The sequence below is a fragment of the Chroicocephalus ridibundus genome, chromosome 6 (genome assembly GCF_963924245.1).
Source record: "Chroicocephalus ridibundus chromosome 6, bChrRid1.1, whole genome shotgun sequence".
NCBI classification, from domain to species: Eukaryota; Metazoa; Chordata; class Aves; order Charadriiformes; family Laridae; genus Chroicocephalus; species Chroicocephalus ridibundus.
The window spans coordinates 49,126,640-49,154,562 of NC_086289.1; the positions used below are offsets into that span (position 1 = coordinate 49,126,640).

The following is a 27,923-nucleotide window of genomic DNA, read 5'->3' on the forward strand; positions in this document are numbered from 1 at the left end:
AGGGAGGGAGGGGGACGGGCGGCACTGCCCCTGCCCGGCACTGCCCTGCCCCGGGGGCGGGGGGCCGCGGAAGCCTTTGCCTCCTCCCCCGGCCCCGGCGCACACGGGAGGAGCAGGCGGCAGCCGGAGGAGCGGCCCCAGCCCTGCCCCAGCCGCCGCCGCCGCCCGGAGATGCCGCCCGCCGCCCCGCGGCCGCCGCCGCTGCTCCCGCTGCTGCTGCTGGCGGCGACAGCGCGCCCCGCCGCCCCGCCGCACAGGTACCGCGCCTCCCCCCCGCCTCTCCCTCCGCGCCCGCGCAGCGCCGCCACGCGCTTCTCCCTCCCTCCCTCCGCCGGAGCGGCGCCCGCCGCGCGGCCCTGCGGTGTGCGGACGCCTCCGCTGCCCCCGGGCAGCAGCCGCGGGTGTTTCGTAGCACCGCGCAGCATCCGAGGGCGGCGCGGGAGGGGGCTTTTCCCACCGAAACTGCCCCCTGCGAGAGCGGCAGCCCCGTGTAACACAACAAGTAACGTAACAACATTATAATACAATATGGTATAATACATCATAGAAGGGTTCAGGTTGGAAGGGACCTTAAAGATCATCTAGTTCCAAATAATATTATATAGGATATAATAATAAATATACAAGGTAAGATATGATATATATATCCCAGTATCTATAGTTCAGTAGGGTGTTCACTCACCCTCCTCAGCAAGGCTGTGGTTCCACGCGGGGGTTCTCCAGGGCCCCCCCGTGCCCCCGCAGCCCAGCCCAGGGTGGCCGGAGCAGGGAGCGGACACCTGACGTTTTTTAGCCCTCCATGTCCTCGCACCGGTAACGTCAGGACAGACGATTCATCACCCGACTGGAGTAGTGGGACTTGTGCACGTGGTGGATTGTGCTCCTGTGGTGTAGAAAACTTACATAGCGACTTACTTATTAAGTATCTAAATTCAAAGCATAGAATGGAATTAAAAGTTACTTTTATTACTGTGCTATTTTTAACTACTATTATATATACTATAAAAAGTAATTACTACTGACTTCCTGATAATTTTTTTTCATTATAATAGCAATTTGCAATGATGTATCACACCACCACACCTTACGAATTAAAAAAGGAAGGAAGGATAAGTCTGTAAACACAGATTTAAGGTCCAAGTAGTTAAACTTTCTCTGCACCTAAGCTTGCGCGTTAAATTGCACATTCTATGTCAGTAATGAAATTGTGTAAGTAATGAAACAAATGTTTAAAGTTAGCAATGTTTTTAAGTATTTAAGTTGTGTTTTTAAGTATAAGACAGTCCGTGCCTCTTTACTATTATATAAAGAATAAATGAAATATATTTAAAAATTAAGCACTATTTTTCCTATTATTCTCAGGCCTACATTTGCATGTGGAGGAGTTGTATCTGGAGAGTCAGGGTTTATTGGGAGTGAAGGATTTCCTGGAGTCTACCCTCCAAACAGCAAATGTACTTGGAAAATCACAGTAAGAATTTTTAATATCACAAAATCAGTGCTGCAGACAATGAAGAGCTGTTTGTTGTTAATGCCAGTGTTTTATATGGGATAACTTATGTGCAACAATGAAGTCGGTAACTCAGAGCAGTTCAACTATCTGGAGCTTTTTAGGGTTTCTGTAATGTGATAATAGTGGCTGAAATAGAGCTGACCTCGCCTAATGTCAGAAGCAAATTTTCATTGACTTCCATAGATACACCTCTAATTGTTTTAATTTAACCGGCTTGAAAGCCAACATTTACCCTTTCAGTGATTGCAGAAAGCAATAGCTAGGTAGATCAAATTGGATTAAAGCTTTGAGGTGTAGGTAATGAAAACCAAAATTTGTTGGCAAGAAGACACAGAAAAACTTTCAAGCAAAAACAAAAAATTCAGGCAGGTTTGCTTGTGGTGTGCTAATAACAGTGTTCTGCCAGCCAGGACATCTGGAGTATGTCATACAGCAGGCTGAGAAAGCCATAGGAAAGCGTTGTTACAGTTGTAAATGACTGTGCAAAAGCATGCGGTACAATTGATATTTTGATGCGGAAGTGGGACTGTAGGGCAGAGGCATGGTATTCATGGAGAGCAAATGCCATTAAACAACTAGGACTAAACGCTTCAGTGCTGGATGTGTCCTTATCCAGAGACTCAGAGAAAGGCATTGGAATGAATGATTACTTTTCCTCACATCTGCACCAATTAAGCCCTCCAAGATTTCCCACCGAATTTCCTCTCCATTTCATAGGCACAGTTCACTAAGAATTCCTGCGACATTCAGGCCTAGACTATGGGCTTTACAGAAAAAAGAAAAAAGCAGCATAAAAAAGCATAAGAAAATAAACGAGTCTGTGTGTTGACGGGATCACTAAAGACAAGTTCAGTTCGGAGACTGTTGCAGGTTAGGTGTTGGCAGTAGAACGGGATGGCACAGGATAATTGTCTCCTGCTACTATAGAGATGCTGACGCAAAGCAGGAGACATTGATCTGTTTACGGTGTTCGGTTAAAACGACTCTCGTACCAAACGAGTGATGTAATTTTAATCATTTTATCTGAAGGATACCAGTGAATCTGAAACAGTTGCTTTCTGCTCTTTTATGTTGCATTGTTATTATTAGGACCAAGCTAGAGGTTACCTTTAATCTGTGACTGACTTTATCTAGAAGAGTATGATGTGAAATACAGCGTATGCTCATAAACAAACTTGCTTCCTGCTGTCGAGGGGCTGAGATTACAGCAATTAGCGTGGCCCACCTTACAATCTGAAGAGCAGATGCAAATTGCGTTTGGAATCATACACCTATGCCTTACATAAAAGGGAAAAAAACCCTCCAAAGCTAGCTTACCAATATTTAACTCAGTATCACATCTTCAAACATTCAACACTGAATTTGGAGGGAAATAATAATTTTGATTATAACAGCATAAAGTTTTTATGATTAAAAAATGCAAATTACAGGCAGCACTGTAGAAGCAACTGAAGAAGCAATTACTGAAGTATCCCATGGACCTGCCCTTCATCATATATTGGGGGTAGAGGGAGAAGAGAACAACTGATTGTGTTTAAAAAGTCCGTACAGAGTGGTTTCATTGCAGACTTAATGTGGCTGTTGCCGACAAGATGCGAGCATCCCTGTTAGCCTGAACATTGTGAACAGCGTTACCACAAAGCTGTAGCAGAGCCGTGTCTGCACTCAGGCCTTATTGACCATGGGAGGAACTCGATGGCTTCTGGCATTTCATCATCATCCTGACTCCCACTTTCCTGCTGTGCTGCCGTTCACTCCTGCTTTTCGACTGCTGCATACCCATCCTCTGTAGCTCACCCAAAGCCAGAGTTAGGCTGCACAACTGTAGTGGTCCAGGCTTTCTTGTGCCCCACCACATTTAACCCCTGTTAGACAAGAGGGGTCTTGCTTGTCTTGGTTCACTAAGCCAAGCCAATTTTTTTCCCCCCATCAACTGTGTAGAACACCCTGTCTTTCGGATGTGCAAGAAGGATGTAGGGAAGGCAAGGACTACAAAACTTGCCAGAAGAAGCCTGCAGCCTCTTCAAAAAGAGGATGATTTACCTAACTGAGGGAAAGTGGTACACTCAAGGGTCTGGTTCACCTGAATTTGTACAACAAAGTCCTTTCACCAGATACTGCTGAGGCTCAGAATAGCTTGCAGTAGCACCCAAGTAAGAAAGGCAGTTACACTGCCATGAAGAAATATGCGTTAGGCTTCCTCATTTAGCATCTGATCGCAGAAGATGACTAAGACTTTTTGCCTGTCCGTTCTAGCCAAGGGCTGTGAACACCTTCCTGAAAACACTCTGCCTAATGCAGGATCTGACAAGTCTGCAAGACTGGAAGAGACATTGATTCCTTTTGCATCTGGGTCACGAGAGGCACGAAGCTGCTGTTTTCGCAACTACAGGATCTCGTCCTCTGTAGAAGAAATAAATCCGCAGAGAGGCAGAGTGACAGCTAATTCATTCTTTAGAAGAAAATAGGTTTAGAAAACAGAATCACAGAATCTTAGTGGTTGGAAGGGACCTCTGAGATCATTGAGTCCAACCACAACGTTATAGGTAATACAGGTAAAGCAATGTAGCGTTCAGGTATCAGCTGAAATCTTTCCAACTGGTTTGCTAAAGCTAGAAGAGTCTCTCTAGCTCAATTATGGTTCAGTTATTTCAAGAGACTGGGACTTTTTCAGCTGGCTAAAGAAAACAGCTTTTCTATTCTAAGAGCTCTAAGAAGTGTTCAGCACATGCTTGTGGTTATATTACAACCTTGGCAGACTACCCAGCAGCTTTTAGCTGGCTTTGCTAAGAAGTCATTTCTACGGCTATTTCCTTTCCTATAGTAGAGTATATAGCTTTATCTAAAATATGTCATATACATTTACTTTTAATACTCTCTAATCCTTCTTGGCCGTCACCTCCCATGAACGTGTCACATAGTCCAAGAATCTGGACTGCTGTTCTGTGTTTTTCTGGCAGACCGCGTAGTTCCCATAAAACTTTTAACAGCTTTATGTGCAACAATAATACTGAAGACTGTCAGAGTTACGTAAGGTTATATTTTTATAGGTTCAGGAGCCATGTTCCAGCAGGTTTGCTGACAATAAGCAAGGTTTGAAAAATTTACTTATCATCAGGGGAGTTGGGAACCTGCCCCAGGGGAGTGGGATATTTTAAATCATTTTCTCTACATTTTAAGCATTCATTTTCCCATATCATTGTGAAACTGCCCTTCCAGTAAAGAACAGATCTTTACACGTGGCTGTATTACCAGAAAAGAAACAGCTGAACAGAATCTAGTGCCTTTGTCAGGGAGAGCAAGCTAATACGAATTTCTAAAAAACTTGTTCCTTTGTGGCTGGAGAGGATGGAGCTAGGGAACAAGTGACTAGGCAGGAACGGTGGTTCTTCCCAGCATGTAACTCCAGATACCTTTTAACATTAATTTTCAGTAGAGAGAAATAATATGTTTGGCTTGCAGGTAGCTGATGTATTTTTCAAGTCTACCTAGGCTGCTATGGCAAAACATAAAATCACCATTTTAGTGTTAAACATATACACCAAAATATATTAAATCCATATACAATATAGGTTTAAAAAATAGGCAAAATATTTTCTCAGAAAGCTAGCACTTATGGGTTTTCCCCACCAAAAAAAAGATTATTTTCAAAGCAAATAATCTAAACCAAGTAATTTTGAGAAGTATGACAGTTTGGGAATCCTCCCCAGAAACGGAGAGGGGCACAGTGATGAAGAGGGCTTTGTGTCCAGTCAGAACAACAACAGAAAAACAGCTTAACTACTTTAAATGTAAGTGAACTTTGATTAACAGTATATGAAATGCCTGCAACGATTGGTAACCAAAAAAAAAAATAAATCTAGGAACCTTATTTTGTGGTGGGTTGTATATATAATATAATCATGCTCTTTTGAGAGAGGTTAATAGTCTATGGCTATGATTTGAGGGAATTATGCTCTAGAAAAAGTCCCCCTAAAAATTCAGGGAGTGCAATTTTCCTCTAGCCTTCAATAGGAGTAAGGCATCGCTTCACAGGAGTTCAGCGTCATAATTTCTGATCCTAAAGAAGTTCACAGAGTTAAAGGAAGAAGGGAAGCAAAGGGCAAGTATGGGTCAGTCACCCTCAGCGTGACAAGGAGAGGCAGAAGCTAAAGTGCCTCTGGTGTTGAAAGATACCAGCTGGATGGATAAAACAGAAAAATAAGGCACACCCTGCAGGGGAAGCATCACATACTCTTCCTTTGACTCCTCCCCTCCCTCTCTCTCTCTCTCTTTTTTTTTTTTTTTTTTTTTTTTTTAAGAGCTGCAATTCCTTCCAGTTCTTCTTCTGAGGTATCCCATCATCTTACTGCATCAGCAGACTCGGATGTGGCTCAAAGTAAACAACAATACTGAGTCATGCTGGCCCTTGCTTTCTCCCCTGTGTGTCTCATGGAGCAATATTTTAGTATCCTAGGATAAATATTGGCAGATTTTAGCACATTAGTTTTCAACATTTAAAAAAGGGAAATGGTAGAAATAAAATAAAAGTATTGTTTTGTGAAGACGCCTGTGTTTAGGGTGGGATTCCTTGGGAGTAGCTGCAAACTGGAGCGGCTGCAGTCTTGCATGTCATCTGGTCAGACCACAAACTTATAGTTAATTTAACATGCTGGAACAAATTTGATATTTTTGTGAATAATGAAAAATATTATTTTAATAAGCAATGACATTATTTTGTAAAGTAATGGCAGGAAGCAGTGACTGTGACTAAGGGTCCCAGTTCACATATTTCTGTAAATGACTGATCTCCCCAAATTCAGCTAAATGTGAGCAAAGATTATTCTGACAACTAAAAACTGGAGTAGGCTCCTTGTTAAACATTCATGACCAGGTGGCTGAGTTTTCCCTACACATTTTCTTACAAGCTGTCATGAAACAAAACTTGGAAACTCAGTACATCTATGGGGAGCAGTCTTGACTGAGATCAAGTAGACTGAAGTAATAGAAGCTAGAGAGATTAAAAACTATAATGAAATATAATTCGATAATGTGGTGTAGTATCGCATAACATAGTGGTGGAGAGAGGAGAAGGAAGCATACCACGGTGCACTGAATTACTTACCTCATGAAACAGAAAAGCCAAGCCCGAGTGAATGGTTGGCTGGCAGTTCGGGGTTTGGCTGCTTTGCCAGCGTCCTCTCCTCCTGAGCACGGGGCAGTCCCAGGTCCCAGTTCCCTGTGCCCCGCTTGGGGCGGCACAAGAGTACGAAATTCTTGAGGGTAGGACTGGGCGCTGTGAGGCCGGTGGGAGCAGCACAGCGCTGGTTCAATGTGCTCGTGGATCAGAGCTGTCAGTGAGCACCCATCAGCATCACTGAGGGATAACTGCTTGGCTAAATCTGAATGCATTTCTACCAGGACAGCAAAAAGACCTTTTCTTACCCCAGAACCAGCCACCTCTCACATTTCAACTTCCTTCTTCAAACTCGGGGAGGGAGTAGGTGTCTTCAAAGAAGCAATTCAAGCTGAGAAAGTAGGGAAAAATCTATAAGTACTGACAAAACCATTTAATCTAATATGATAGAGCCACTTGTGCTCAGCATTCAGAAACAGTGGAAGAGAAAGGGGAAACTTCTTTAAGGTGGGTAAGTTGTAGCAAAGCTGTAAGACACGGCAGTGGAAAATGTTGGACAACCTTAACCATAGGCTTAACAGCTCAGTCTGTTTTAAAACGTGATAACCTTTAAAGTTTATTTAGATCCTGTTGTACCAGTTGTTCAAACTTACAAATAACGAGCATTCCACCCCAAAAGAGTATATATTAATTTATATACATACTTCTGGAAAAAAGGCTGCTTAAATTTAACTGCCTAAATCTGATTTTATCTGACTACCTTCACAGCCAGCATTTTTGAACTGATTTGTCTGGTCACATAGAGTTTGTAGTACAGCCATAAATAACATTCAGGTCTTCTGACAGGAATACCAAATTCCTTTTAGCTCCTTTTCTGTTAAAATGACCATGTCTTAATGCTTCTTAGTGACTCAGACCAGAAGAGAAGCGAATGCAATAATAAGAGATTTAGTTATGAGAGCAGTGATTCAAGGAGTCATACTGCTTTCATGGGATATCTTACAATATGACTAGGCAGCTGTATTTGCCTTATGCTGACTAAATATACATGTGGGTTCTTTTCTGATACCAGCTATAGGGCTTGCTCCTTTCCGTAGCGTGAGTTTTAAACCTGACATCTGGCTTTAAAGTTTTCTAAAACATAGTCATTGTGCTTTGGAATTTCTGGGTAAGAGTAGATGAGTTTTGTGGTTTTCATGTAGTAGTACTAGTAGTAGTGATGTACGTCAGCACAGGGGAACTGAATGCATTTTTGAGAGAACTTTGAAGCAGGATTAAAGGAAAATACTCTGAAATGCTACCTCAGGGAGAGGAACTGCAGTGGGGCTGGTCAGCCAGTGTGTATGTGGGGCCCAGGCAGTTGAAAACAGCTCCTGGCAAAAGTCTGTCCTTCTGCAGCATCAGTATCAGCACCAGACATAAAAGCAGCCGCCAGAGTGAGTAACCTTCACATATCTACAGCACATTTTTCACTACATCTACAGCTGCTGCGTGTATTAGTAACTTCTGTGGGTTAAGTGGTCGCTTCCATCTATAGCACTTCCATCTATATCTGACAAGGCATTTTTAACCGTTGAAACTCATGGAATTCAAACACTGTTTGACAATTTCATATAGGAACAGTTTAGTTGGAGTTTATCTCAAACTGGTGTTTTAAAATGAGTCACTGGTAAGGAAGGAAAAAAATTCATGAACTCTTAAAAGAAAGTGGCTTAAATATGGACTTACTGCAGATATATTAAGTGTGTGTTATATGTTTAAAGCAGAAAACAATAGCAGTGTCTCAGTAAAATAGAACAGCTGCAATTATTTTAATAGGTAGCCACTCTGCCAGGCTATGAATTGAATGCAGATAATTCCACTCTGCCTGCCTGGGGTCCCTCTATACTTTAAAATACTGTTTTCCTTCTTCCTGTCCTGTTATATTTAAAGCATTGAGTGCTTTGTTAGAATAGTTTTTAACTTCTCAGTATGCTGCTTATTCTCTTAAAAGCTTGCAACTCTATCCCAGGAAACATTCTCCTCCTTGTAAACTATTATGCTCTCTTAATTTACATCATTCTCAGTACTCTTGCCTCTTTTGCAATGTCCACAGATGCAGACATGTAAGAAGATTTGCCCTGTTTTATGTTTCCTCAGATGTTTCAGAAAACAAAACTCTTTTCTGTATTGAGGACACCCACTAATGGTTCTTTTGAACTCTCTGTTTATACTTTGACATATTCTTTCCAAATATAATTCTTTCACTGCAGCCATCAAGCTAAACGTACCACTCCAATAGCTCAATATTAGGGTTAGCTCAATATTAGCATTAGCCATTAAGTTTGCAGTTTTATTTATAAATGTAAGTTGTGTGTCTGTAAATAAAAAAAAATAATCCTTCAAACGATGAAACTTTATGACACAAATCAGCACGATAAGAGAGGCCATTTCAGTTGCTCAAAATTGTAAATTGCTTGTTCCATTTTTTTTTTTTTTAAACCATATTAATCTCATCCTCCTCACCTTGGTGGCAGGGAGCTGCATGGCTGATTGCATACTTTCAGCAGAAAATAAGAGAAACATGCCAAGCTGAACTGGGTGGTGATGGTATGTAATCAACTATGTGAGCCTGGCTAGACGATACTGGGGATCAGGAGGAAGATAATGACAACAGAGGTGGCCAGAGCTTTGTTTTTATGATTCGTTCAATACAACTTTAAAAACCACTCTGCCTGGAGTATAGTTGACAAAAAGAGCTTACCTGGTGAGAAGTGAAGGATATGCAAATATGCAAATAGTGGGATCAGATAAATGTGTGGTATCAGTCACACTTCAAGATATATCTCTCCCTCCTTCCTTTCCTCTCTCTCTGCAGGTCCCAGAAGGAAAAGTGGTGGTTCTTTCTTTTAGATATTTAGACCTGGAAAGTGACAACTTGTGCCGCTATGATTTTGTGGATATATACAACGGCCATGCCAATGGACAACGCATCGGCAGGTTCTGTGGTACTGTGAAACCAGGTGCCCTTGTATCCAACAGCAATAAAATGTTGGTGCAGATGACTTCAGATGCTAATACTGCTGGAAGTGGATTCATTGCAAAGTTTTCTGCAGCAGAACCACATGAAAGAGGTAATTAACAATTATGTACGTGCTGAAGACAAATATAACCATACAACTCTATGGAGGGTCATATTAATGCTTAAAAAGATGTGATGCCAGAGATATTGGGGATTGTGCTGTTCAGCGCATTCATTAATTATTTTACATAGCAAACAGCAAAGTATAACTGTTTAACCATCATAGTTAATCAAAGTAGTAAAGAGAAGGGCTAACTATTGTAAGAGTTTGCGGAAGAACTGCACCTAGTAGCAGTATGGTAATGGTTAGTCAATAAAATGGCAGATGAAATTCCATCTAGATAACTGTTGCAAATAAGGAGAAAACACCCTAACTTTATGTACAGTACAGTGGGCTCTGAATTGACTGTTACTGCTTAGGAATGAGATCTTAGGTTTAAAATAGATAATTTATGAAAACAATAGTCGAGCATCAATCCAGCGCTCTATAGGTATCAAAAAACCCCCAAGCTTAATAATTATTTGAAAAGGGAATAAAGACAAAACAACAACAAAAATTTATTCCACTACAAATCTCTAATGCTGAATTAATACTGCGTGCCATTCTGATGTTCCCATCTCAGAACAGGATATAATAAAACTATTAGAAGCAATCAGAGACAAGAAGTATGATAGAGTTAAGGAACATCTTCTACACAAAGACCAGCTGCACAGCGTGGACCTCTTCATGCTGGAAAAGAGAAGGTCAAGGGGAGTGTAGGAGAAGGGCTGTGAAGCCATGATGGGTACAGAAGAAGCGAATGGGGACCACAGTCACTGTCCTTCTAATACAAAACCCAGACGAGCAAGTGGCTGCAAAGGAAAGGAGCGGGTGATTTTTCTCAGTGAGCTGTTGAGTGGTGGAGGGCCGTGCCAGGGCACATTGTGGACTCTCAGCTTCTACACTGGTTTAAAAACAATTAGAAAAACATAGGAAAGAAAAATTTGTTAGGTATTATTAAACATAAAGGCATTGTCTTGTGCTTGGGAAGGCCACGAACTGCAAGAGGCTGGGAGGTTAGGGGATAAATTAAACATTTATCACCCTGCTGAGGGACTCTTCTTCAAGGCTTTTGCTATCAGCACCATACCAAACTAGACAGGCTGTTGGGCAGAGGCAGTGCAGGTGATGGGTAATTTATTAGTCCTTCCAGGTGTATCCCTGTACTAATAACTTCTTGAAAGATATATTAAACATCTATGATGTGACAGAGTTAATAATAAAGAACGTTCATAATCTTATTATAAATAAGGATTACATACCTGATACAGATTTGTAATTTGGGACTGGGAGGAGCTGATATGGAGGAACCCGCCTCTCTGTCAGGCTCTCCACAGGCCGCAGTTCCTTCAGGAGCACCCGTCAGCCGCGGCACAGCACCCTGGGGCTGTGGAGGTGCTGCTCCAGCACTGCTGGCTCGTCCTCCTCCGCCCCTGGTGTTCGCAGGAATGCTTCTCACGATTTTTTTACCCCTCTCTTCCTCTACGTCTGGCATTTTCTTTGGGAATATGTTTTCCCAGAGGTGCCACCAGCTGAGCCGAAGGGCTCAGCCGTGTCCTCCGTGGGGCTGTGGCAGAGGTGGCTGGAACCACCTGGGACCGGCCACGTCTCCCTCAGCGAGGCCTCTGCCGTAAGACAAACGCGTGAGGTGGGTTACCTGCCTCCCTGTGCCCTCTGGTCAGCATGGTGCCTGTACTTGCAGGGGACCAGTACTGTGGGGGACGACTGGAGAAGCCGTCAGGGTCCTTCCAAACGCCCAACTGGCCAGAGCGAGACTACCCAGCGGGAGTCACCTGCTCCTGGCACATCGTCGCCCCGAAGAACCAGGTAAGGCGCTGCCATCGCCCCGCTGGCACGGCCCAGCTTCCATGGCCGCAGGGACTAACATCTCAGCAACAGCCTCTCGCACGGCACGCTGCCGGCCTTGGCACTGAAACAACAAAAATGCTGCCTGCCTGAAATGTAAAGTTGGGTAAAGCCGTGTAAAGCGAGGAGTGCAGGCGCCCCTGCGTCCCAGCGATACCCGCCGTCCTCTCATGTACTGCCTGGCTCATTCCAGTAGCTCCTGTGCTCTCTCAGCATGGTGTGTCCCCTTCTGTGCATTGATACATTCCCCTAAATTAAACGTTTTAAAGCATCTGTGACTGGTGAGGCTTTTAGAATAGATTTTTTTGAAGATTATTTTGTTAATTAACAAAACATCATGCAAATTAAGTTTTAAGGTGATCATCTCAGGACGAAACATGATGATGTCTGATGCTAGGCGTAAGTCTAACAACACTTGTAGCATTTTCAGTGTTGCTGCAGTTTGTTATTGAGGTACTCTGGCAGAGATGGTTGAATTTATTAAAAGCAGAAATTATTTTATTCTGCTTACAGACAGGGATTGTATTCAGATGTGTCCCACACAGGGATTTTCAATGTACATTTCATAAAGTTTGGTTTATTTCACATTTTGAAGGCTCCATCTCATAACATGCTTGCTTAATTAGCCAGATGCCATCAGAGCATATGTTAGCACTTCATTAAGACGTGAAGAGATGTGACGGCAGACCAAGAGAGCTCGCTGGCCACTGTTTGCCACACACGGCAAACACAAGTGTGTTCCCTATACTGCAGGGCTAATCTCAATCCTAGCTTCACATTTTCTGGTTGTTGCTGAGCCACCTGCTCTGTACCTTGGCAGGGGGTCTACAATGACTGAATGTTTTGCTCAACGAGCATATTTGGTAGGTTGCTTTTCTTACCCGTGTCCAGCTTTTTAAATTCCTCTACATGTAAAGATGACTTTCCTCTTAATCTTGTGCTCATGACCATAATCCTCCAAATAAAAAAGCTGCCCCAGATAAATATATTCTTCAGATCTTTCATACTTTCCATTTACCAAGATATTTTCTCCCTTGAACTGAAACAGTATGACAGCTTAGTCTTTCCTGTACTCCTCTTAATCCACATTCCTTGCTTGCTAGATACAGGTCATTTAACAATCCTATAGATAGGCAGTGATTTTTAAAACCTTATCTGTAAACTGCAGATTACTTCATTTTTTTACAAATATCTCTAGATAAGCCTAAAAACTCTTCCTAAGCTTGTAGAGAAGATTTAAGAAAGGCTATATAAGCATAAAAATAATGGCGTTATATCCCTTGCCTTTTGAAGATCCTGCTCCATAAATCTATAAGTTTCTGAATGTATATTTTTCGTGTACTGCAATAGTGGTTGTTTGCATGCAAATGAGGCAAATTTTGACAGTGACAAAAAACATTTTTGAGGAAGTAGTGAATAAGCATCTCTCTCCAAGCGCACATGAAAAGCTGCTCACACTTCCATTTGCCAAAGTTCAGGTGCCGTTGTCTGTACTTCCCTTTCACAAGTTTGTGAGCAATAAAACAAGGCACTCTTTTGCTTCTAATACAAACCAGTAATTACTTAATTTATTACAGAAGATGGAGGAGCTTCTCAGGATGCTGAAGAGCTTCTATTCTATCATTAAATACTTGTTATTTGTGCAAAGTGCACTTATGAACAATAGTAAAGTAGATATTATGGCCTGCTGCTTTGCCTGCACATGGAAGAATTTAGTATTTTTGCTCCCAGTTGCATTACTTCTTTCTATACCATCTTTTTCGATCACAAGTGTATTATTCAGATGGGTACTTCCACTTAAAGCGCATTTCTTCATCATGACAACACGGTTTTTGAAACAAGCCCGTTACTCATCTCTGAAACCAAGTCCCCCTGGGTTACTCATACTTTATGGGAAACTAAATGATGCCTTACACATCTGAATAGTGCAAAAGCATATCCAGGCAAAGCTAAGACAGGCTGCCATTACTATGAACATAGAATAAGATCCTTTTTACTATGGCAGTAAATCAGATAAAGTGTATGCGACGTACAAACGACTTCTTTTTCTCTGTACAGTCTTAAAAGATTTAATGTCATCTTTGTTTGAGACAGACCTTTAGAGAGAAATCCTGCATATCTACAATCAACACAATTCAGTGTTGTCATTCAAGCCTCATTTGTGCTATTTATGGGAAGGTGATTTAAATACTGTTGTGCTTCATATAAAGAAGCAACCTAAATGCATGTGTTACCTCTGTTTCAATCGTGCAGTTGTGTTGCGTTTTCCTTCCTTGCTACACAAACTGACAGAATCATATGGCAGGACTTCATTTCAGAGTCGTAAATACTGTTTCTGTTTTCTTGTCTTGTTTTTCTTTCTTAAGCAGAAGTCCATAAATACAAGTCATGTTGAGATAACAGCGATGGTACTGGAAGTACCACATGCATAAAGTTCTCACTTGTGACTTGTAAAGCCCCAACATTTATGGAAATGGTGCATGGCACCACAATTCCTTTAACTACTGACTTTCTCTTGGTTTTAGTCTTGCTATTTACTAATTTTCTTTCTATCAATATTTTTGTCTCTGACCTTTTTATTCCTGCATCAAGTAAACAGCATTGTCAACCACAGTGATTCAAACCCCGCTCTTAATGAAGTCAGTGAAATGGCTCTTACCAACTTTTTTTACCCTTGCTTTTTCTTTAGTATATCTTGAATGATACAATGACACTAAAAGCACCTTTTCTGTGGTTGGGGTTTATTTATTTGTTACAGTTATTTTAAAGGCAGCGTAACACCTAACACCTACTATCCTGTTTTCATCCACTTGTAAAAATAACTTTATCAGAAGCTACTTGCATATGCAATATTGCATTTGAGAACAAAATGTTTTATAGAATATTAGAGTCATATGTTGAACTATTGGAGAGAAATCACACGGATTAAAATACTTTACTCCACAATTAGGCGCATTATGGACTTTTCCTTTATGGAAAGAAAAATCAATTAGTACATCTGAAGAGGTCACTTACTATAAAAAGCACTAATAAATTCTACATATCAAAACCTTAATGAGTTATTTACACTTTACCTGCAGCTAATAGAGTTAAAGTTTGAGAAGTTTGACGTGGAGAGAGACAACTACTGCAGATACGATTATGTCGCAGTGTTTAATGGTGGGGAAATCAATGATGCTAAAAGAATTGGGAAGTACTGCGGAGACAGTCCACCAGCGTAAGTAACCTTCTTGAATTACGAACTTCACTACCACGGTGTGTCATTTTGCTAACAGTTCTGTACTAGGCTTCTGAAAGATTTTTATTCTTTTTTAAATTAAATAATGACATTTTCTACCTCCAGTTGAACTTCCAGGAGTTGCTTAGTATCTTGTCTCTCCCTAGGTTTTCCCTCTTCTCCCTCCCTCTGTGACTAGCTCTGGCTCCAACCCGTGTTCTGTCCTGTCCCTCAAACCTCTTTAGAGCACTGTCTAATAACACCAATACTAATGCTGTTGATACTGGTGTAACACCAATATTAATGGTAGCCGAACACTAACATCACTTAATACGTGTTTTGGTTATAGATACTGAAGTACAAGGATCCAGCTGAACTCTGTAGCCCCTTGGCTCGTTACTCACTTTATCTGACTCATTTTCCCCTCAGCCACTTCCCTTCCGCTGGTTCCCTGGCTGCTTCTTGCATCGCTGCTTACCATCGCTTCCGTCTGTGCCAAAGCACGTTCTCTCACGGCACAGACTGCTTTCCTGCGTGCACTGGGCAGAACAGCAGGCTTTCACCAGCTTTGCTATCAAATTGCTGCCCCTAAACCTCCTCAACAAGCCCCCCCAACCACAACTCCCCCATCCCCCAAAAAACAACCCATACCAAGCCTCCCACACCCCCAAAAACCACCCCCAGCCCAGCCAATGTCACTGTAACTATATCATCAGGTCTAGCAAGAGTAGATTGTAATTATTCCCCCAAAAGTGTAAAGTTTTTCGGGTGAGGCTAGCAATTTTTAGCTCTCCTTTCCCATTGTTCCTCTTCCATCAGGCTTCTTAAAGCTGAGTAGCTTTAGAAGATGAAGAGGATGCATTGTGTTTCAAAAAATACAAGCTATTAAAAAAAAATAAATTCATGGAGGTGTGTGATGAGACTTACATCTCAGAAGTGGCAGCTACAGTGCAATTAATTGTGGTGCAGAGGGAGGAGGTGGATGGCTCAGTCTTTCTAAGCACAGCTTGCTAGGCTGAGATTTACTGTGGGGGGTTTTTTTGTGTTTTTCATTTGGTGGGGTTTTTAGGGTTATGTAGTATACCCTCAGGAGACGAGAGGGGAGGCAGACATTCTGTAGGACTCTAAAAATAAAGAGTCTTTTAAAAGATTTTTCTTATCCATGCAGCAGCTAGGCAGTAGCATGACAGTGTTAGAAATAGAGTGAGCTTAGGCCTACAGAAATTTATTAGAAATTTGGCAAGAATTTATTTAAGGGTAGGGTTGCACCTGCAATATATTAACTTCAGTTTCCTTCAGCCACCTTAAGCTTTTGGTCTGGAGTTAAACTTTTTTTATTTTGGATGTTTTTTTTTTCCCCAGTTTGAAGCTTTTTATCTAAAGACATTTCTTTTCAGGCTTAGATTAATTTATTTGCAGGCACTCTTCTTGTAGTAAAGTTTAAAAAGCTGCTCTATAAAAAAAGATACCAACAACATAGAGTCTTACAGGTAAGATTCTTCTTTAAGTGATAGGTAATTCAGGCCACTAAAATGATACAAGAGGCTAAATTGTAGCTGTAGTTACATGCATAATCACTTCCTTGTTTTCATGAAAAACCTGACTAACAAAAGTAAACTATCTTTCCATATTGCCTCCAACCCAAAGACTGTGAGATGGAGGGAGACTATGCAAGGCAGAGTTAGTATTAGTATTGAGTCCTCAAGACAAGGAGGCGGGTTAGAAATCTCAGACCTTCACTTCCACCTCTTTGCCAAATGACAGTCAGAATTTCTCTATTTTTGCCTCACATAGGTATTCATGGCAAAGTGGTTTCATACTTCATAGCTTAGAGTTTTACCCGGAAACTAAGATGAATTGTTTCCTTGCAGTGCTGTGGCACTTGGAGGGACTGCAGATGGACTGAACAGGTCTCCAAATGGGTGATATGTTTCTTTGACCTGAATTTTGTGAGGATCTCTATATATTAGATAAAAAAATTAACCATCATCTGAAGTAAAAACACCCTCCCAAAAAGAATTATATTGCAAGCACTCCTCCCTCTTTAGACAGAATAAAAAAAGAGACCAGCAGATGACAGAAGTTAGTTACATTACTTAATACTTTATCACCAGGTAGACAGGTATTCCACTGATGAGCATAGCATGAGAACCTCCTCGTGACTTTGCAGATCCATCCCTTACAACTCAACTGTTACTGTAGAACAGTAAGGTATTTACCTTCAAGCTACTGTAAAAAAACCCCAAAACTTAACAGAATCTCGTATTAGAAACACTTACCTAGTGATGTTCCGTACAAACACCTTCAGTTCCTACCATAAGTGTTTTGTTGTGTGCAAGTTGGATCCAAAGGGCTGGAGCAAATGGACTTGCTTCCTAGTTGAACAGAGCTTAAGCCAGAAGCTTAATGATGAGAGTCTAGTTTGACTCACTCTATATTGTAAGTTGTGACATTTCAGACCTTTTCCAACTGAGGTAAGAACTGAACTCCACAAGAACTCGTCCTTCCCTTGGTTCTCAGAAGGCAGCGGTGAACAACACTCCTTACAGATGAGGCTGGGGGCCTCCAGTCCCTGGGACTTAGCTGCCTTTCTCTTTCCAGCTAAAACCCAGCCCAGCTGTGCCAGTACGTTTTGCACTGTCAGGATCTGGTCTTGGCTGACAGGCCAGTGCTAAAGGAAGAGGTGCCAGTGAGTCCCAGAGAAGCAACCAGGAGTAGCTTTGTAAACTGCCTCTCAACTGTGGCTCGGCGTCTATCCCCACAGCATATCAAAGCTGTAAATTGGTCTGCGAAACACTAGTGGGCTTCAAAATGCAGACATTTTAGTATGGACTTTGTGCAACAGGCAAATAAGGGCAGAAGACTGGGCTCAGACCCAGGCCACATAGCTTAGAGATGAGATTTCCTGTTACAGAATGTTAGAAGTGTCTGAAAGCCAGTTTTAGGATAGCATTGCTTCCTAACCGGAGATCCAATATAGAGCTTGAACACAGTCGCTTTCCCTTGCAGAGCTGTATATAGGCAGCTTATATATCCAGTGAAAGGGGGAAAATATGGCTCCTGGGGATTTTCCATTATATTTGCAGAATTCCTATAAAAATTTATCAGCTGGGTTCAGAAAAACAGTCAGGCCAAGACCAATGGTGTAAAAGAACCAGAAATCATGGTGTGTAAACTGAATTGTGAAGCAAGCCTTCTATAAAGAGTATCGGTTGTGTGTCTGACACTAATTATGCAAGGTGGAACTCATTAACCAGCAGATACAGATAATGTAACATGGCGTTCTGTAACAGAAACAGTATACATCAGAAGTACGAGTAAAGCGGATGCCTTGAACTCATTTGGTCATTTGGTGGTTGGAGAGATGAATTCAGATCCAACTGCAAACCAGCAAACAAACAGCGTAACCACATACCCGATTCCTAAATACAACTACTATATATGTAAATGAATGATATGCATAATAATCACAATTTATTACGAGAACCAATTACCCAAAAAAACCCCTTGCCTCTCAGAAAAAAAGCGTTTTTTTAAAAGACAGGATACGCAGCAGGTCAGATTTTTCAGAGCTGCTGTTGCAGCCCTGGTGTTCAGGAAGCAGAACAAAGCTCTCGGGCAGCTGATGATCAAGTGCCCTCCTACAGCGTAATCTGTGCAGCTACCATGGCATCTGTGCATCTATGGAATTCCAGACAACCAGGCACTTACTTTCGGTCAGGTCAGACTCAGCCACCAGAGTAAACTGATTTCTGAAACACCTGCCAAAAAAGTGGGAGATGATCACAAGTTCTTACTTCAAAGGCCTGATTGAAGAACTCCTGCTCATGAGCTCTGTCAGACTGCCTGGGAAGAAACAACACAGTCATTTTAGTAAAACTACAACTTAAAACCACTTTCTGTTTTCTTCCCTCTCCTCACCAAGATTGTTTTGCCCCTATATTTGTTTTTCTTCCTCTTTTCAGAAACTGTGGTTTTGCTTGAAAAATTTTTGTTAATAATTATTAATGAATACTGAGACAAGGTCTATGGAAAGCCCAAAAGAATGAGAGAAGTGCTGCTTTGGCTAGACTCGCGTTCCGTGCGATTTTCTCCAACAGTAGCCTTGAATGAAGTCTCATGTACTACGTCCACATCCAGAGGCAGTCAGTGTCATAGTAGGGACTACGCAGGTTAAGAACTGGAACTAATACACTGAACAGTGCTTGTTCATGACGTTTCAGATCCTAAGAAAATAACTCCTTTAGCTCTTCAAGGCCTTGGTAATTGAATATCCGATCACTGACAAAAACTAAGCCCACAGAAATAATAACCCAAAAGATCTTATTTTTGAGGTTTTTTTCCAAAGAATTACAGAAATCTATTTTAAGGCATTCCAAATGTGTAATAAGTTTTTTCATTAAACAAAAACAAATTAAAAAACCCCACATTTACTTACCTCCACTACATACCGAGTATTTGTTTAATATATTTTCCCACTGTGTTAATCTAGCCCCTTCCATTCCATCGAAATGAAGCCTGCAATGAAGTCACACAGAAGAATTTAAAGATACTCATTGACACCACCTTCAGGAATCAGAGGTTTAGACGATTCATCAGAATGAGTTTCATAACACCAGTGTCTAACATGCTAGCAAAGAAACATGCACTGCAGTATTAGTCTGGGGGCAGATACTGCATTCAGAACAATAATTCAAGTGAAGCGCACTCTTTTTTTTTTTTTTTTAAGAATGCTGTTAATGCTTTTTGTCTTTGACATTCAAAACAATGAAAATATTTTAAATTTTTTTTTCCTATTTCAGGCCTATTCTCTCTGAGAGAAATGAGTTGCTTGTTCAGTTTCTGTCTGATTTAAGCTTAACAGCTGATGGTTTTATTGGCCATTATAAATTTAGACCAAAAAAGTTACCCACAACTACAGTTCTGCCTACTACTACAACAGTCCCTGCTACTTCAAGTAAGTTTTACTACCTTTAATTTTATTTCTTAGAAAAATAAATTATACCAGGACAAGGAGAGAGTTACGGAAAAGTGTAGTAGAAAGTATATTAAAAATGACAGGTTTATGGTTTATTAGTATTTCAAATGTTGACAGAATGAATTAACATGAATATACTCAAGGGAGTATCTTAATATACTCAAGGGAGAATCTTAATATACTCAAGGGAGAATCTACTTAACATTATTAAAAGAAATCTGTCCAGGCGAGAGTTCAGTGTAACAGTAACTCACTCCAGCTGAGAGAATTTTCCTCTCTCTTCTCAATTTTTGACAGTTAATTAACAAATTTCATAGAAGAATAGATGACCAAAATTCTGTTATATAAGAAGTTCTAATTATTTCAGGAAATAGTTTTATTTAAAGAAACTCCTTCTTCTGTATAAGTTAATATGTAAAAATCTCAGCATATTTTTCTTCATATAGTTATTAAGATCAAGCAAAATTGCTATGGAAGCCACCTGAGCCCTCTTCAGATTCTGTCGACATCCTGACAACATGACACTCTCCTAGAATTATTTTTATCTTAAAAAATTCAGGGATTGGAACTTAAAGAAATGTGTCACACTAAAAATACGTTTCCTTTTATATTTAAGACTAGACAGCATATACAAAAGATTAGAGGATTTCTCTGAAGGTATTGCCAAAACTACCTCATTACTGAGATATTGAAGGGATAAATTCTTACAATTTCTATAACCTGAGTGAGAAAGATTTAAGATATAGTTACAGCAGAAAACCAAATTATTTATGATGTTTTTGCAACACATAACCTGATTTGTACTTAAAACACTTCAAAAGTCAGGACAGCCATGGCCTGTCAGCAGGAAACTAAGAAGCTGTGGTGCTTAAATACTGATAATGAAAGGTATTTAAAATAGATGAAAATAAATATTATAAAAATGAAATCATAATGAACTGTAAATCATTCTGATGTGACTGCTACTCTAATAATGAATAATTCAGCTCTTCTTCACTATAAAGCACTTCTTAACGAAGTTGTTAGTTGAAACACTTGGTCTCAACTAATCCAGGCTGTCTGATACCTGACGCTGGATCTGCGTTCAGGGTTTTGCCATTGAGTTTTGCTCTGTGAGCTGTTTGGGTGTGCACATGCAAAAGAGGTGTACTTTAATTAATTCTGAATCGACTTGTATGACAACGTCAGTGTTAGAAAATAAAACCAGTGCAAAGTCATCCGAGAGAGGACAACAGAGGGCAGGTGTTCAAAAGGACTTGTCAGGCCGACAGAAATAAGAAGTCCTTTCAATGTCTGATCAATTATGCATGGTGTAGAGATTTCTGATCTTAAAAACAAACCAAAGCACACCAAACCTCTACAGTTAGGTCAAATTTCTGATCAGTCATTTGCATTCAGAAGTGTCCAGTTGAAATAGACCTAGCTTATTATCTTGCAAGTCAGATCTGTTCAAACTTGCACAGAACTCCAGGCATTAATAAAATATTTAGCTTTGGTAGGCACTTTCAAGACCTCAGTCTCCATCTTACATAAAAATATTAGTATTTGAAGAAATAAATAAATGTTACATAATACATTAATAAAATCAAGATTAATCCAGTACATATGGTTAAGGATTTTATTTTCTTATTTCAGTGGATCAAGTCATGCATTTGTCTGTCAATATGGCTACATGTAAAATGGTAGTCAACTAAACTTTTAATTCAGATCTTCTCCAGTTCATATTTTGGTAAAGTACCTTACTTGTCTGTACAAACAGGCAGCTTCTACTGACAAATCATAGCAAAGTTAGTCACCAACCAAAATTTACTAAACTCAAAAGTAAAACTTGAAGTGTTAGTACACAAAGAAAAAAAACAAACCTGAGAGGACCAAATGAGTATTTTGTAATGCATAATCCCAGTTTTAAATTTAGAAAAATCAGAGGACCTCAATAAATTTTTCGCAGCTACCATACTGGCCTGCACCTGTGACTCATCTGCCCGCTACATTTCTTAATCTTCCTACTACGGACACTGAATTGAAAGACTCGAGGAACATTAAATCCTTCGGTTTTGGTGTGCTGCATATAGCGCTGAGATAGGACTTGCCTGACCTAGCAACTGACACTGTGAGACACGAAAACTAATTAAGTGGCATGGCACCCCGCCAAGCGCTAACTGTAATTTAAAATAACAATTTGAAAAATTATCACTTAGTTCAAAGTTCTAGGAGATGAATATACCATATTATTTCTACATTGTATTCTACAAAGAAGTCACTTTATAAAAAGCAACTCAGCATAAAATTAAAAATACTTTTAGAAATACACACTGGTAGGAAAGAACTGTGCAGGCACATCAAGGCAGTGGAAGCGATGGCAGCGGGAGTTTCACTCCCATCACCGTGTAGATCTGACTGTACGACTGAGGCTACGTCATGTAGAATATGACTAGGTACACCTCCATAGACGTAATAACTTGCACTTTTCCTTGTGGGAGGCATTTAACTTTCTAAAGAGTCTCACTGAATACCAATCATGTGAAGATTTAAAAAAAAAAAAAGAACAAACAAACCCAAAACAGTGAAAAATATGGGATACCATATTTAAAGTTTGAATCTGAAAGGCAAAATAATGAGTATGCAGATCTTCTGACAGTCATGGCGTAACACTGAAGACAAAGTCATTTTAATGCCATTCAGATGAACCTCAGAAACTTGCAAATTTAGAAAAAGAATCAGTCTATTCAATTAAAAGAGAAGTACAAGTGTAAATTACTGATTGGAAAATTAGTCCTAAATTCTTTTTCAGAAAGTATAGGCTGGATAAAACTTCTGCAAAACACACCATTCTAAAGAAAGGAAAAAAACCATAAAGACATTCTTCATAACTAATTCAGTTTTTCCTGGAAATCAAGTCTATGTAGGGGTTTGGCATTTTTTAATCTGTCGGTCTCAACTCCGCATTTCCAATAAACATGATGTCATTGACCAATTCCAAACAAATATGAAAAGGACATAAAAGCCTTAAAAATACTGCATCTCAAGACATTATGTAGAAAGGCTTAGCTGAGTAAAGTACAGAGACTATTAACATCCACCCAAGGAGGAAGAAAACCCCGAAGTGTATATTCACTTGTTTATAAACAAGGCATTCCATTTCAGAAAGGAAATGTCCAACCCTAATATTAAAGAGATACTTCAAACACTATGTTGTGTTTCAAAATGCCAGCAGTAAAAATTATACAGTACTACATGTCATGAAGATATGTGAAAAATTCAGCAAAAAAAGTCAGGAATTTGAACTCTGATCTCTTCCATCACAGTACAGTAATTTCAGATAAAAGGCCATCCCCTTCCTCTGCAGTGTTACCGTAATATAATGTTAGGATACTTTAAGTGCACTACTAGGGCTGTATGACAACAGGCAACAACACTAAATAAGTTAAATATGTAAGATCATACTGCAATAAAATGTAAATTTTCTGTAACATCCCATTCTAACGTAGCTGAGATGCGAAAAGACGATGATTGGAGGCGATGGCAGAGAAAACGAATATTGTTATCGTGGTGTTCAACCCTTGCAATGCCAGATCTAGCTAATGTATACATCAGGATTATTCATATTTCTTCTTTTTTCTTAAACGTACTGCTTTGCATTTGTATCAGGTACTTCATTTCTATTTCAATTTACTTTTTTCTCTTCAAAAAGTTGTGAAACCCACAGTTGCCCTGTGCCAGCAGAAGTGTAAGAGGAGTGGGACTCTCGAAAGCAATTATTGTTCAAGCAACTTCGGTAAGGCAGCAAAGTTTGTTTCTTTTTAACTATTCACTTGGCACTGTGTTTTTAGACTCATAAGAATTTTACCAGATGTAGTTCTGAGCTATCATTAATATATAGGCCATGTTTTTATACCATTTTACGTGTGTATCGAACATTATTGTGTTTTACTCAATACTTTCTTGGAGATATTCCAAAATAGGCACTGCATATACGTCTGAAACAAACATACCTTCTCAAGCTGAAAAGCAAGACAACCCACTACAGGGAAGTACAGAGTCAATCACTGTATTGTCATCTCATTTGTTTGTAACCAGCCAATACACATTTTGTGCTGTGCCTGCTGAGTATTCCACAATTCAGTTTATAGACTTCCAAAATACTTTTAAAAGAAATAGGAAGTCATGGAAGCTGACAAGCCCTGCTTTCTGTATGCAGACACAATTCACTCAGGAAAAGCGGTATTTGCTGTATATTTGGATGGCATTGTCACTGCTGATTTATTCAGTTATGTCTCAGAGTATCTTCCCATATTAATACTAGAGGCTTTTTTAAGCCCCTGGAACATGCCTTTGATGGGACAACGTTTCCACCACCTCCACCCCCCCTTTTATTTGTTTGTTTTAATCTAACTCTCTCTAATTTTCTAGCTAATCCCATGAGATTAGAGGCAATCTGCTGTTTCAGGAAAGCGGGGGCAGCTTTTCACTAGATAAACAGTTGAGGGCTGTGGCTGTGCCCTAAAGCAGAATGGAGTCGCTGCAGCACGACCCCGTACCACTCTTGACCACCAGCCTGCTTTAATTTGCAACCAGTATAGGCTGGCCCAGCACCAGAAGAAGCTGGTAGAAAATAAATACATAAATAAATGGTCTCCTCTTACTGACCACGCCTCAGCTCTTGTGGCTGATGGCAAATGAGACTACATAGAACTTGTTCTTTTTCCTTTAGCATCAGGATAATACATCACATTCACTCTCACCTTTGTCAAATACTTGAAATTTTTCAGTCGTTTCCATGGCAGGAGTTAAGAGTAAGAATATTTTATATGCTACTGTGAATGCAAGTGTATCCTAAGGTAATAACAGAAAGTGTGCTGTTTGTAGAATATGATTTATTCCAAGCTTATTTGCTGACTTTATGAATTTAGAAAAGAAAAGCTGTTTCTCTTTCATCATGCATTTCATTTTTATTGTTTCTAGAAATACAAGTGCAACACCCAGTGTTTTAACATCTGCAGTTCTCTTTTGCTTGAACTTGAACATTCCCATTTAATTAAAAGCTCTTGATTAAAGGAAGATAATGTCCAAATTTACAAACGCCTAACCCAAAATGTGGATTATGCAGATTTGTAAAATAAATCCAGCTGGTCATACTGGATAACTGAAGATCTAGTTGATCCTAAGATAGAATAACTTATTTACAAAAGGTGAATCGAGAAGAAAAAAATTGCTAATACCATTTACTGTTTCCCTTTTGATAAATTAAGATGGCCTACAAGTTAATCTAGTCATCCTAGGGAAAAAAATGGTATCTTTATTTTCATACTGAGAGGTCTTTGGGAGATACGGTGGTCTAATCTGTAGTCTAAATTTAGCTGAAATCAGCAAATTTGTATCAGTATCAGGCCTCCGCGAGATCAAAATCTAGCTCCCAGGTCATTAACTATTCCCTGCTACTCATTTGAGAGTGTCAGTGCTGGCAATTCAGCTTTTAGCTAGAACGTTTTCACTTCAACTTCTCCAACTGTTTTAAAATTAGTCATTAAAAGTAGTATAAAATTGTACCGTTTAATTGCAATTATAAAAACCTAGAACTGGGCTTGCAAAAGACTGATACATTCTAGAAACAGTTTTATATTTGGTGCCACCAAAACTTGTCAGTAGTGAGTTATCTATTACAGGTGATACCCACGCTTTTAGGAACTGTTTCCAGTATTGTTTGTTTCCTCATTATGGACTATTATACTTAGTCAGTTTTCATGATGCCTCAAAATTTATGTCTAAAAATAATAAAAATGTGTCAAATGTCTTTTCTTCTAGTAATAACTGGAACTGTGATCACAGCAATAACGCGGGCTGGCAGTCTGCATGCAACAATATCAACCATTAATGTATATAAGGAGGGAAATTTAGCAATTCAGCAAGCTGGCAAGAGTATGAGTGCCAAGATTATTGTTGTATGTAAGCAGTGTCCTCTCATCAGAAGAGGTAAGTACAAAAAAAACGTTTTGTGTGTTTAAAAAAGACAACAGTTTTGAAAACTGCTATTTGAAATATGACCACAAAAATCAGTAAAATTACAGTAATTTCTATAATGAACCACTAATATTATAAACAATTTAAGATAAAAATAACTTGTTATCCAGGTTTGTATTGCATTTTTCAGTTTTACTTATAAAGGATTAGACTCACTTAGGGCAAAGGAGTTTGAAAAGGTTTTCTTTTTTTTTTTTTTTAAACCCACATGATATAAAGTAAAATCTGATTTGGTTCTCTCAATTGACGGTCAGTTAGATTTTGCTTTTGGGTGTATGTATTTTGGAGCTAGTTTTCATACACAGTTATTTAGAAGGGAAAAACAAAAGCACGCTAAACCTAGAAGAGCAGTAGGTCACAGCAAATGACAAAAATCAACATGTTTACCTGCTGCTTCGCTCCTGTATGTATTTACATCTTTACTGTAGAAACACTAGTAGTGTTAAGCCCAATCTATATCTGCAAACAGCCAGTACTTCTATAGCTATCTTAAACAGTATTATACAGAGTACATCAAAAAAGATAATTTCCAGTTAAATCTAACAAGGTTACCTATATGGTGGTATAAGAAATACTGAGACTATGTTTCATTGAAGTAACTACATAAAAAATAAAATAGTTTTCAGCTCTGCCTCCTGAGTAAGCAGGTAGAACAGGAGAACATAAATGGAACCATGGCAGGAAACAGTCAAAATAATTTAATAAGCATCAAAAAAACCCTGATAACATTCAGGATACTACCGGTATTTAAGCACATTAATTCAAAGTGGGCAGTACCAAAGTGAAAAATCCTTGTTAGAAATGAGCTTTTGCTTTTACCTTTAGTTCTCTGGAAACTAGACACCTGTCTGGGAAACAATAATATCCTTGGTGGAACAAATTGTTCCCTTTTAGGCAGAAAATCCTGCTGGCTCCAAACCACACACTTCTGTTTCTCTTCCTAAATCGCTATGAATTATTGAATAGCCATTACTTAATATCTAAACTTTTCTACTTATACCCCTATAACACAACTCCTTCCAGCCTTGCAAACCCCTAACCCTTCTAAGCCATAAAAACATCCAAATCCATCTGATTTCTCCAAAGCAAGGGCTTATCACACATTAAGCCCACCTCGCTTGCCTGACTGCCTCTCTATATATCTAAAAAACGTTTATGTCTTTGGGGGAGGAAAAGGGAATGAAAAGACTCAAGTGCATTATCCTACAAGCTAAGCAAATGAGAAAATATTCAAAATGAATGAGACGCATTCCACTTCGGGTGTTACTAGCTAAGTTATCCAGTGTTTATGTTGCATTTCTGATGTCTTTCAGATGGTCTACATTTAATGAATATCTCCTATATATTTAATTACGTAGTAGATGCTTAGCTATAAATCTACTTGATTTTTACATAACTACTTTATCGCGTAACAAGCACGGCAAAGGTGGGTAAGGAAGTATAGGCTTTAGATAGGAAGGGAAAAAAAAGTGTTAGAAGGCATCGGTAACAGACTGCAAATGAATAGAGACCACAGATGAAGAACTATACTTACCAAATTACGTCCCCAAGTTCTGTCTTGTAATCACACACTCTCCTTTGTAGGTTTAAACTACATCATCATGGGCCAGGTAGAAGAAGACGGTAGAGGAAAAGTCTTTCCCAACAGCTTTGTCATGAGTTTTAAGACTAAGAACTCAAAGATCCTAAATGCCTTGAAAAACAAAACATGTTAAAACTAAACTCTGCAGCTGCATTCTATCATCTCTCTTGAAAAATAATTTTCACTTAGTATAAATCATGAAAATACAACTGACTGTCAACACGCTCAACGGTTCTTCCACCCACCTAAGCACACCCTGGCACAAAGTGGTATCCAGTACACGGACCTACCAAGACGAGAACAGATCCTCCTAAGTCTTAAAGCTGAAGATTTGCAGCACAGCCATCTGATCTCAAACATACCAAATTCCAGTTACTTGGAAGCTGTTAATTTATAATTGTCCAATTTTTTTAAGGAGTTGTGTATGTAAAATAAGAATTCTAAGTGCAATATTTATAGTAACTCATTTTAACTTAGCTTTTTTTCTAAAGTTGTTCTATTACATGGATTCCTGCATTATTATCTGTGCTTA

The 27,923-nt window shown here is 39.6% G+C and overlaps 1 protein-coding gene across 1 annotated transcript; it reads left to right on the forward strand.

Annotated features, from left to right (window-relative positions):
- Nucleotides 1–27,923, forward strand: PCOLCE2 (procollagen C-endopeptidase enhancer 2). Its single transcript, XM_063339886.1, has 9 exons — nt 1–257; nt 1,363–1,471; nt 9,487–9,742; nt 11,433–11,557; nt 14,677–14,813; nt 19,616–19,770; nt 23,483–23,566; nt 25,594–25,761; nt 27,394–27,923. The coding sequence occupies exons 1-9, from the start codon at nt 172–174 to the stop codon at nt 27,522–27,524; spliced, it is 1,251 nt and encodes a 416-aa protein (XP_063195956.1). The 5' UTR covers nt 1–171; the 3' UTR covers nt 27,525–27,923.